The 13,258-nt window shown below is 40.4% G+C and overlaps 1 protein-coding gene across 3 annotated transcripts in view; it reads right to left on the bottom strand.

Moving 5' to 3' along the window:
• The window catches only part of PKHD1 (PKHD1 ciliary IPT domain containing fibrocystin/polyductin), a 454,852-nt gene that overhangs the window by 322,924 nt on the left and 118,670 nt on the right, over positions 1 to 13,258 (bottom strand). For all 3 annotated transcript variants that reach the window (XM_060403704.1, XM_060403705.1, XM_027959080.3), the window contains exon 36: positions 755 to 911. In XM_060403704.1, the coding sequence (XP_060259687.1) occupies positions 755 to 911 (157 nt within the window). The remainder of the gene's footprint in view (positions 1 to 754; positions 912 to 13,258) is intronic.

Here is a 13,258-nt window from a genome sequence, read left to right on the forward strand (position 1 = left end):
TAAATATATTTATAGTAAAGAATGGTGCTTTAGTGCCGTTTTATAGATCTCCATAACTAATCACATTTCCCAAGTAATTTTCATTTGCCAATGAACAAGAGTCCCTTTGATAACCATTCCTTATTATCTACTACTGAAGTAGGCAATGATTTTTATTCTCATTTAACAGATAAGGAAACAAATGCATGAGGAGGTGGAAAAAACTGACACAGTCACTTGGTGGTGGGGTGGAGGAGTTAAAATTTGAATTCTCAATCTCTCCCAAATTCCCAGACCCTAGAGCTATGTGGCCGGTTTTGCAATAAGGAAGCCTATTTATATGACTTTCCACGGGACCAGGAAGTCAAAACCACAACAGGGTATAAGCATGAAGGCACTGCCTTCTTGGCAGGGAATTTCAAAGGCAGCAGCATTAACTGATTTCAGAGCCTTTTGCTATATTGTGGGTGCTGCCGGGGACAAGCATGAATACAAAGGGCTTGAATAAAGAAGCATATTCTTGGAGAACACTGTTTACCCTTTTGTACTTGAAAAAGTAAAATAATCAAGCTCTGTGTTTTTAAGAGTCAAAAGAAAAGGCTTTCGTTTTGAACCCTCTGACCACTTCTTCCTTTCATAGTGAAATCTCAATTTGTTCTGAGAATAAATTGTCAACCGGGTGCTGGAACTTATCCAAAATGTCCCCCTGACCCCTGCCTCTAAAATGACAGGTTCGTATGTAATAATGCCACCCCCATCTCCAAACTCCACGAACCTTTCACGTGGAGGAAGTTGAGGATGCTGGTGTTGGTGTCCAACAGAAGCAGCTGGCCCTTCTCCACCGTGACGTTGTCGCCCTCTTGTGGCGGTCTCTTGGGAAACCAGCTGTGAGCCCTGGACCACCTCCCGCAGAATTGAAAGATGAAGTTGCCCTGGAAAACAGATTTTGGTATTTTATTTTGCTTTATTTAAAAGCAGGATAGTCTGGGTGACCCATCAAAACAGAAACTCCTTAAACTCAAAATAATTTAAATTTAATTTTAAACCTCTCAATAAAATGAATCACCTTCCTACAACTAACTCCAAAAGGGGAAATTACAGAAGGAGCAAAGATGTAATTGAAGGGCCTCTGTGTTCAGCCTCTAGAGTTCTCCAATGACATGCTGTTAATGTTTTCTTACCTATTCCCCCAGCACAGTCCCGTTATACCTAACAGATGGGACTGGTTCCATTTTTTATTTGTACAGACATATATCGAGTCTTGGACAAAAAGTCATAAATAGGAACAGAGAGAATTAAATGGGTGGCATTACACTTTATGTAACTGGTGCCATTTTTCAGGGGCCATACTGCAAGTATTTCTGTTTTGTAGGAAAACTCCTCTCTCCATGTGTTCAGATCCATCCTTCTACTTTGCCTCTTTCAATATTATTGTTGCCTTTCCCTCTGTGCTAAGGGCATCCCAGGCAGTAAAGCTCATGCATGGGAAAAACATCAGCTGACTTAAGATGACAACTCAGAACCTTTGAGGGAGGAGCCAGGAGAAGGACTGTCAGAAGCCCAGAGAAGGAAACACTCTTCACCCCACTCAGTCTCCCTCTCAGAGCTTTGGGTTCCCTGTTAATTTATGCTCACACTGAAGTCATGTGGTTTTCCAATGAAGGATGTGAAAAATCGCAGAAAGCAGTATCTGGCTCATGAAAGAGGCAGTGAACAGGTCTAAATGTCCTGTGCAGCCAGGGAACTGTAATTCTATGAATATAGTGAAATCCTCTTGAAGAAGGTGATTAGCTGAAGGTCATACAGATGACAAGTGCAGGCCTCTCTCCCCACACTTCTTCCCACCCAGATTCCAACCTAATGAGAAGCCCCGGTTCCTGTAAAATAGATGCCTAGAAGGTCCTCTGGTAAGGTGTTAGAGGCAGATGAGAGAAGATGAGAGAAGGGGAAGCATGTTTATAATACCAATAACTGCACCTCCACAGAGAACAGTGGCCTGGAGTGTTTCAGACAGAGAAAACAGAGAAATGTGCTCCTAGAAGAGTCAGCAGATTTTCCAGAGGGTGTACTGACCCCCAGCTCACTAGTCCCAGATTGTACTGAACCTCACCACCAACAAAGCTTGGGGATATGGAAAAGTAGAATCTTTTCATTTTCTGCATCTATGAAGGAGATATAAGTCAGTGAGTCATCCCAGTTTAAAAGATGGCAAGGCATTAGGCACAGTGATAAGCAGTCTCAGCACTATGGGGGGAAAATAAGGTGTGGTACCCGAGCATCATCGTGAGCTGTATGAAACATGCCCACAGGATAAGCATCCACAGACTCAAAAAGTAGAAGAGAAATTTAGCACTCTACTGATCTCACACTGAAGCTAGGCACAGGGAGGTAAAAATACAGAAACATCTCCTTATAAGGCTAGACATTCTATATTCACATAATACTTTAATTCACTCCTGTACAACCCACAAAGAGAAAGGGGGGAGGGGTGACGGGAGGAAATTGGAGTGGAATAAAGTGGTGAGAAGATGGAAAAGATTGAAAGATGGTAAAGACAACTCCAGAGACGGTGAACCAGATTATCCATAAATCAGCCCCGAGTCACTATGACAAAATATATGAAAAGCAAAAAACTTGGATTTCTAGAAGGTCCATGATGGAAAGGACTCTAGAGAAATCCTATCCCTTTATTTAAAAAAAAGATACTTTGGATTGAGTTTCTCAGCCTAGAGCTGTTTAAGGTGGAGTTTCCTTCAGTGCCACCAGAACGGAGCCAAAAGCTCAAGAGGGGTAAATTAGGAGCTTGGAATTAAGATACACACTATTATATCTAAAGCAGATAAACAATAAGCACCTGCTGTATAGCACAGGGAACTATATTCAATATCTTGTAATAATCTAGACTGGTTCCAATCAGGAAAGGAATACGTCAAGGCTGTATATTGTCACCCTGCTTATTTGACTTTCATGAGAGTACATCATGAGAAACACTAGGCTGGATAAAGCACAAGTTGGAATCAAGATTGTCGGGAGAAATATCAATAACTTCAGATATGCAGATGACACCAACCTTACGGCAGAAAGTGAAGAACTAAAGAGCCTCTGGATGAAAGTGAAAGAGGAGAGTGAAAAAGTTGGCTTAAAACTCAACATTCAGAAAACTAAGATCATAGCATCTGATCCCATCATTTCATTGCAAATAGATGGGGAAACAATGGAAACCGTGACATACTTTATTTTGGGGGGCTCCAAAATCACTGCAGATGGTGACTGCAGCCATGAAATTAAAAGACACTTGCTCCTTGGAAGAAAAGTTATGACCAGCCTAGACATCATATTAAAAAGCAAAGACATTACTTTGCCAGCAAAGGTCTGTTTAGTCAAGGCTATGGTTTTTCCAATGGTCATGTACGGATGTGAGAGTTGTACTATAAAGAAAGCTGAGCACCAAAGAATTGATGCTTTTGAACTCTGGTGTTGGAGAAGACTCTTGAGAGTCCCTTGGACTGCAAGGAGGTCCAACCAGTCCATCCCAGAGGAAATCAGTCCTGAATATTCATTGGAAGGACTGATGCTTAAGCTGAAACTCCAATACTTTGGCCACCTGATGCAAAGAGCTGACTCATTGGAAAAGACCCTGATGCTGGGAAAGATTGGGGAGGAGGAGAGGACAACAGAGGATGAGATGGTTGGATGGCATCACCGACTCAATGGACATGAGTTTGAGTAAACTCCAGGAATTGGTGATGGACAGGGAGGCCTGGCGTGCTGCAGTCCATGGGGTTGCAAAGAGTCGGACACGACTGAGCGACTGAACCGAATAATCTAGAATGGAAAAGTATCTGTAAAAGAATATATATGTGTAACTGTGTTTGTACATACAGTGAGTATGAGTGAAGTCACTCAGTCGTGTCTGACTCTTTGCAACCCCATGGACTGTAGCCTACCAGGCTCCTCCCTCCATGGGATTCTCCAGGAAGGAGTATTACAGTGGGTTGCCATTTCCTTCTCCAGGGGATCTTCCCAACCCAGGGATCGAACCCAGGTCTCCCACATTCCAGGCAGATGCTTTAACCTCTGAGCCACCAGGGAAGCCCTATATATACAAGTGTATATATATATATATATTTATATATATTTTTATATATTTATATATATGTATTATGTATGTATGTATACATATATATTTTTATATATATGTATGTATGTATGTATACATATATATATATAAGCCCTATATATTCAAGTGTGTGTATATATCTGTATTTATATACACATATATATTTATAAAATGTGCTATGTGTGCTAAGTCGCTTCAATTGTGTCCAACTCTTTTCAACTCTATGGACTGTAGCCTACCAGGCATCTCTGTCCATGGGATTCTCCAGACAAGAAGACTGGAGTGGGTTGCCACGCCCTCCTCCAGGGGATCTTCCCAACCCAGGGACCAAACCCATGTCTCTTACGTTTCCTGCATTGGCAGGCAAGTTCTTTACCACTAGCACCACCTGGGAAGCCCTTTATTCAGTGTGGTAACTTTTAAACAGTTCGCAGTGCTAAGCATTAACTTTTAAAAGACCTAAGCTTCTCTCTGCCCCAAACTTTTCCTTACTATAATAAAGGTATCTTGAAATTATATAAAATGTTATCGATAATTCATGCCTATTACAAAACAATGACTAAATACTAAAGGCCTAAAACATTAACAGACCCTCACGTGTCTGACAGCACCTTGGGAAGCAGAAGAGTCAACTATCTCCACGATTTCAAATTGTCAGGGAATCCATGGTAATATGTATGCTGCTATAAGAATTGTAGCTCTCTACTTTCATTGCAGACACAATGGTAGTATAATTCCATTCCACCGGCTTCCTAGGCAATAATTGCATGAGATAGAGGAGGTGGCCCACTTCCCAACATCTTTATCCTTCCATTCCTATCATTTTGATCCAATCAAGCAAAAAAGAATGCCAACAGTATCATTAAAAAGACTTCTTGTCCGTACATTTGAAAGACTCTCAGCTGATACCAATGTAATGTTTTAGGTGCAAGCCAGGCTCTGTGCCACCAACTCAACTCCCAGGTCAATGCAAGTTTCACCAAATCACACCTCTTTCTACCGTAGTCCCCAAGGTGTTCAGCCTTTATTTCTGGTTTTCATCTTTGAGATAAACAAATCACTAATTCCCATTCTGCAAATGAAGAAAATCTGCCTATGGGCGTATGGGGGCAAATGAGGGGGGATAAAAATAAAGATTTGGAAACTATCCAGAACACAACCTCATTTTTACCTCAGAACCTACAGCCCCAAATAACCCAAAACAAAAACCCCCAAACAAATAAAACACAAGCAAAAACTTTCCTGGCTCAGCGAGAAGAGAATGCAATTTGTTTTTTCCTTTACAGCTTGTCAGCACTTCTCTGAACTTCAGGGAATGTGCAGTGTCTGCAAATCTTACGTGTCACCTTATATGTATTTGCAACACCACCAGAGTTATCTTGAAATAAATCATTGATCAGCAAGTTGAAACACCAGGCAGAGCTAAGACCTATTTGCGAGCATCTGTGTTAAGCAGGGATGGTGGAGCAGGCAGGGTGTGGGGATCTTTCTAGAAACAGTGTCTCCTGGATGACAAAGACAAGGAGGAACTAGGTGACACCTACCCAGAATGCCTGCTTCAGCAAACTAATCCTGGAAATAGGAAAAGACAGGTCCCTATCACTGACACTCTCTCCACCCTTTACACAGCTCTGCTTTCTCCAAAGAACTTACTTAAACCATCACTGAAACATTGTGTATTGTTCATAGTTACTTAAGCCCCAGTTGAATGTAAGCTTCAGGAGAACATCTTGGTTTTCTGCTGTATTCCAGTTCCTGTTGTTGTTTAGTCCCTAAGTCATGACCAACTCTTTTCAACCCCATGGACTATAGCCCGCCAAGTTCCTCTGTCCATGGGATTTTCCAAGCAAAAAAACTCAAGTGGGTTGCATTTCCTTCTTCAGGGATCTTCCTAACCCAGGGATTAAACCCGGCTCTCTTGCATTGCCGGGCATGTTTCTTTTTACCACTTAGCCACTAAGGAAGCCCTCGTATTGCAGTACCTACAACAATACCTGGCACATAGTAGTTACCGCCAAAATATGTTTGAATACTCAACTCTTTTGTGGGCTCATAATCACTAACCCATAATTTAAAATATTGTTTTAATAACTAAAATAATCTGATATGAAGCTGCAGGTTTTTTCTACTTTTTTCAGTGATCTTTTACATAGAAATGTTTTAAATTTTTATCAAACCAAATGTACTGACCTTTTCTTTTGTAACATCCCCCATTCTTTTGCACATAAGACTCCCTTCTTTCATTCTGATACAAATAGCACTTTCAACGTGTTCTTCTTGATTTGTAGGATTTTACATTTGTATGTTAATCCTTAACTAATTTAGAATTTATGTTGGTGGGAAGTTTTCCATTTATCCTTATCTTTTATCTTAGCTTTGTTTTTCCCCCACATAGTGAAATGACTTCATACCATTTATTAAATAACACTTGCTCTCCCAATTAAGAGTCTTGGCTATTTTAATAATTGTTATAATATTGGGTGATATTTTGCATGGTGACCAATTAAAATCCCAAACCTTTCCTGAATGAGCTAGTGTAAAGGTATTTCTTTTAGATACATGTGACCTCATCCTTGTTCTTAAGGTGCTTGTGCTATCATTGAAAAAAAGATACATAGCTTGGTAATTAATATAAAGCATGATTAATTCAATAATTAAAAGTATAAGCAAGGTACTATGGGAGTTCATAAAATTAGATGGCTAACTCTGGGAAAGACTGCCTACGAGGTGAAATACAGTGTGTTAATTACCTTTCCTTTTTTCAGCCTGGACCCTATACATAAATTAACACAGGCTGAGATTATTTCAGCTGATTATGAAACCCAAAAAATGTTCATTGTAGGAAAAGCCAACCATTTACAAATCCAGGATTACAAATAGCGCACCTGACCTCTAAACTAATAACTCCTTAGGGAACAAAAAGGAAATTAAATTAGTTTGGCATGATTTGTTCTTACTGGGCTCATGCTTACTCTCAGCGATCACTTCTTTTCTCAGTGCTTATAAACCCTTCACGATGATGAGATAACATGAGAAAGTCCCCCCACACACACACACACACTGCTCAGCACATCCATGACTCAAAGAAATGTCAGTAACACCTTCTGCCAGCAACTGGGACCAAATTCACACTTAACTTTGTCCCTGTTAGAAAACCGGGCAATTCACCAGCTTCTCTCTCCCTTCTGTGAACGTCCTAAGTGAGTAAGTGAAGTCGCTCAGTTGTGTCCGACTGTTTGTGACCCCGTGGACTGTAGCCTACCAGGCTCCTCTGTCCATAGGATTCTCCAGGCAAGAATACTGGAGTGGGTTACCATTTCCTTCTCCAGGGGATCTTCTTCCTGACCCAGGGATCGAACCCGTCTACATGCCATGATTTCTCTAACAATACTGATATTAGCTCAGTGCCCCATCCAGGTAAGTTATTTTAGCACTCTTGAGCTGAAGGAACTAGTACAGTCTGCAGACAGAAAAATTTGCAGAAACTTTCTTCATCTTCTCTTCCACTTGAATCTCCAAATCTCCTTAAATAATGTCTCTTCTGAATTATAAGCCTGAAGACCATTCCATGAACCAGTGTCTCCTATGCCCCAGGCACAGTGCTAGGCGTTTGACTTACAGTATCACTCACCCTCACGACTGAAAAACCTACACATTACCCTCTCTACTTAAAATTTCTGAAATATGAAATTTTAAAGATTATTCATAATGGCTAACATTTTGGTGTGCACTTAACCGTGGCATCACCGACTCGATGGACATGAGTTTGGGTAAACTCCTGGAGCTGGTGATAGACAGGGAGGCCTGACATGCTGCGATTCATGGGGTCGCAAAGAGTTGGACACACCTGAGCAACTTAACTGGAACTGAACAGTATAATGCATGTATACATTATACATATATAATATATATGTAAATACATATATATATTATCTATAGATATATAATAACCGAATCACTTTTCTGTATAGCAAAAATTAACACTGTAAATAAACTATACTTCAATAAAATTTTTTAAAAAACAAGTATTATCTCACTCAATCATCATAGACTCTTTTCAACCTCCTGGCCTGAAGGAACAGACGAATCTCTGGATTCAACAAATATTTATTGACCACAAAATAAAACAAAACCCTGATCTTGGGGAGCTTATATCTTAGGGAGGTAAAGATAAATAAATAAAACAAATCAAGTGATGTGAAAAGCAAAAGCAAGGGGAAGCAGAACAGAAGCACCATGTGGGAAAATATTTCATATCAAGTGATCAGGATCCAGCCTCTCAGATAAAAGATGGGAGCAGAGGTGGAGTATGAGCCAGAGGTGTTCTGAGAAAGGAGATGTGTAAAATGCTTCAAGCTCATCAAGGAGCCCAGAGAGGGAGGCTGGATCTGGAGGCAAGAAGTTTGCACAGCTCTGTAATCTTCCTGCTGAAGAAGGACATTCAGTCATTTTTCCCACTGCAAAAAGACCTCAAGTTCTTCATGTCACAGAGAAAAGAATCAAGTAAAACATTCAGCAGTCTATAACAGGGTTCACAAACTACAGCTGAAATAAAAATAAAGTTTCACTGGAACATCGGTTTGACCATTCACTTAAATACTATTTTATGGCTCTTTTCCGTTTGTGACAAAGACTCTATGGCCCACTAAAGCTAAAAGCTACCTGGCTCTTTATAGAAAAAAATTGCTTACTCCTGATATATCCTGATTTATATAATCAGTATAATAATAACAACTGCTATTGTCTAAGTACCTAAAATACGCTCAGTATACTACATCTATAGCATTCCTGGATGACTCAGTGGTAAGAATCCACCAGCCGTTGCAGGAGAGTCAGATTCAATACCTGGGTGAGGAAGATCCCCTGGAGAAGAAAAGGGCAACCGACTCCAGTATTTTTGCCTGGAAAAATCCCATGGACAGAAGAGCCCAGTGGGTTACAGTCCACAGGGTCGCAAAAGAGTGGGACACGACTTAGTGACTAATCAACAACAACAGTATATCTATATTCCATCAATACTGAAACATATTCAAAATAAAGCCTTCTACAATTAAAAATAATTATCATACAAATACCTAAGAATCTGGGGACTGACAAGCAAAAGACTATACATGGAAACACTGGGAACTGGTTCAAGTCTCTTCATTTTCCCGTAAGCAATAAGCCAGGTCTCTGAAGGCTACATAAGGGCAAGTGGCAGTGAGTGTGTGTGTGTGTGTGTGTGTGTGTGTGTCACCTGGGCATGCACACATACACACATAAGGCCAAATCAGAAGATTGACAGATACACGCTAGCCTTTTCCACAGAGCTGACACACTGCCATTTAACCAGCGAGCGCAGAGCACGTGTTTCTGTTCCCAGTCACTAGTAAGAGACAAGGTTAACATTTTAAGTGATGGACTACAGCATGTTATTTCCCCATGCAATGGACCCGCGACTGCACCACCTTCGAAAACACTTAATTTCAGTGATTGAATACACGGGAGCTCACTTTCCCTGCTATGAACCTTTTGACAGCTCCTCAGTTTCCTGTACCAGGGGAACCTTTTTTCTTCCTCCTTTTCTTTTCCCCTCCCCTTTATACCTGAAGGGAAGCAAAATGAATCTGTGGTGGCAGAAAGAAAAGGAGGAAGCCGAGAGAATGAAAACCAGTTTGTAAGCATCCCTGTATTTTACAATAGCCGTATTCACTGCCATCTGCTCTAATTACTTTTAATGTTTGGGCTACCATCTTCATACAATAGAAATAATGATCTCCTCAAGGGCAAAAAAAAAAAAAAATGTTTTTTACAGAAACAAACAAAAGTTGATTACATTTAGCTCCCAGGCTAAAGAAGCATCAAGCTACTTTGTAATGAACAATCAATTAAGAAAGTGGGTAGGTTTCTGATGAACAGAAACAAATTGAGTCTTCTCCATGGTTTCCTCTTCTTTCCTCCTTGCCCTACCTCTTTGGAGGAACCAAGCCCACAGATCACAGAGCGCAAGGACATGTCCAGGTATATTTCTAGGTCTGAGGTGACATCACATCAGTTCCTTACATTTGGATTAGAACCAAAGTCAAGCCTTCTTCCAGTGCTTGTGTGGGCATCAGGCATGGCCAGTTTTGAAAAACCCTGAATATAGAGATAGGTAGTGTGCCTAGAGTAAAAATTCTCTCTCCTAAGTTAAGTTCCCGAGAGACCACCTCAAACCTGAACCCCTCATTGGAAGCTAGAACTAACAGCCTCATTAAAGCCTTCAGGAATGGAGGAACTTCCCTGGTGGTCCAGTGGATAAGGCTCTATGCTTCCAACGCAGGGGACTCGGGTTCCAAGCCTGGTCAAGGAACTAACATCCCACATGCTACATAATGAAACCAAAAAAAAACCAACCAGGTTTTAAAAATCCAATTTTAAAAAAGCCTCCAGGAATGGAAATAGACCATAATGGGTCCATTCCCCAGCACTCCAGGAGAACCCAGGTTTCAGTGAAATGTGTGACCTTCAGAAAGACATGGAACAGACCACTGCGATGCCCGCAGAATTTGACTTTCTCAAAGGCTATGTCTAGAGACCTCTAATCCCCAAATTTGAGCATACTATGTGTATTAAGAATTCTGAGATAGCCCTCAGGATTCTTGACGCCCCCTTCATATACATGCCACAGATATTTCCCTCCCCTGTAGTAGGAACAGAGCTGATGAATAGGATGGATCTCACTCCCATGACTAGGTTACATCATATGGCAATAGTGAAGAAATTTTGCAGGTATAATCAAGTACAGAAATCAGCTGACTTTGGGTTAGTCAAAAGGGATAGATATATGTGAGCCCTTAAAAGAGAGATGCCCTCACTGACTTTGAAGCAGCAAACTGCCAGGTTATGGAGAGAACCAGATGATTAGGACCTAAGAGCAGCCTCAAGGACCCAAATACATCCCTGGCCAAGAACCAACAAAATCTGAGGCCCTCATCCTGTAGATTGAAGAAACTGACTTCAGCCAACAACCTGAATGAGACTGAAGGAAGACCTTGAGCTCAGGGTAAGGATGTAACTAGGCTGACACCTTAACTTTAGCCTTATGAGATGTTGTATAGAGACCCCAGCTACTCTGCTTCCAGACATCTGACCTGCAGAAACTTGGAGATAATAAAGGGGCCTTGTCTTAAGCTGCTAAGACAGTGGTGCGGGGCAGAAAGTCAGATGGTTCTCCCACTGCATAAGTGACTCCCAGCACACAGGACAGGCAATACAGTTTTTCGGGTTGTTTTTTGTTATTGCTATTGTTCATTTACAATGCCAAGAAGTTTAAGACTTGAGAACTCATTTGCTCAGGAAAAGTTAAGACAGATGAAGAAAAACAGATAATGTCCTAGGGCTGCTGTGTCTTCACAACCTTTCTCTATTTTAGGCTGAAGAAATGCAAAACCTTCCTGATCCTAAATACAACCATAATGCATATCCTTTGGGAGAGATGAAGAATTTTTGAAAGCCCAGATTCTGACTAGACTTCTAGTCAGAATCAAAATAGTATTTGAATATAATTGGTTTTAATAGCATTACTCTTTTGCTTGCATTGCTCCCCAAGGAGAGAAGAGAATCTGGCTTTTTATTCCCTTACTTGAAAAAAAAAAAAAAAAAAGAAGAAGCAACGCAGAGGAAAATCAAGCTCCAAAACCAGAGAAATCCATTCTGTACCATCTTCATCAATCTTGACTACGTAACTCTTCCTGCATTCTTTAAGGATAGTGATTACCATACCTTTCAGGAAGACAAAGGAAATGTTAATTTAGGTTTTCAGATCCCCTGATATCAAAGTAGCATAATCTTTTATCATTAAGCATTCACACATATATAGTCTGGCATTTGATGATGCAAAAGATGATTTTTTTTTAATGCTAATACCACAAAATTATCAGTCCTACTCAGGAATGAGGAAGCCCAGAAAGATTAAATGATGGATTTCAAAGCTGGGATGCCATCTTAAGGATCTAGAATTTGGGGAACTTGCCTGTCCCCTGCAGTGCAGATGCTTTTCTTATATACACCGGTTGTGTTGATTAAATCATCACCATCAGCTTCATGAACGTTTACTGAGCACTCTCTATGGCACAGGCATTACAGGACCCTCCCCTGGACCCACAAATGCATAACTGAATTTGTAAGCTCTTAGAGCCCAGCTTCAAGTGCATTGTTCCCTTCCCTCCAAACGCATCCGCCACACACTGTCCCTTTTCTGCCAAACCCTGTTTATTGGTTCCAGATGCAATGAATCATCTACTGACTTGAGCGACATTAGAGGTAAACACCAAGGTTAAAATGTAGAGATAATTGAATAATGCCAACTACCAGTAACAGCAGTCCAGGCAAAGGAGGAAATAGATCCAGAGATCTCAGATAGAGCAGTCTGATGGAAACCCTCCACTCTCAGGATCAAAACCACATGCTATTTTGACATGATGGAAAAATGTCAATGTTTTATTTTTCCAAATTTTCATATGCCATGTATCAGTATGGGTAGGTGTGGCAAGCCCAGTGGTAACATAATTTAAATGTCCCTACAATTAAAAATAAAGCTTCCAAAAATCAACTAAACTGCCATCTATTTATTATCTCAAAGAAAGGTGCTCGCAACTGTTTTTTAAATATATATGTGTAAGTTATTGCTTTGTCTGATGATAAATAAAATGAATGACATATATGCATTTTTCCAACAAACTCTTCTTTAGAGAAAACCCCATAAAGAAAAATTTTCCAAAACCCATCCAAAAATTCATAAAGTTCCATAGACTTCCCAGATAGCAAAATGCACTTTAATCGTTTGCTTTACAGTCACCTGGCATTCATTGTATACAATGCACATAATGTATAAACATGGGTATATGTATAACATATACACATAAGTTTATACAAACACTTGAGAAACTTTCTTTATTGTGTCTCTAAAGGCAGAAAACTCAGAACCCTCAGCAAATACTAAACAATCCACAAGCATAGTTATGACCCAAAAAGTCTGGACGTTTAAAAGCCACAAAGACCCCCATGAATGAGCCTTAAAGCAGCAGTAATCAACCTTCTAGGGATCCAAAACTGGACTAAGTCAATAAGCAATATGGGATGGTGATCAGAAATCATAACATAACACATGAAGGACACCTTTCCACGAGTTCTCCCAAT

Source organism: Ovis aries, chromosome 20 (genome assembly GCF_016772045.2).
Source record: "Ovis aries strain OAR_USU_Benz2616 breed Rambouillet chromosome 20, ARS-UI_Ramb_v3.0, whole genome shotgun sequence".
Taxonomy (NCBI): domain Eukaryota; kingdom Metazoa; phylum Chordata; class Mammalia; order Artiodactyla; family Bovidae; genus Ovis; species Ovis aries.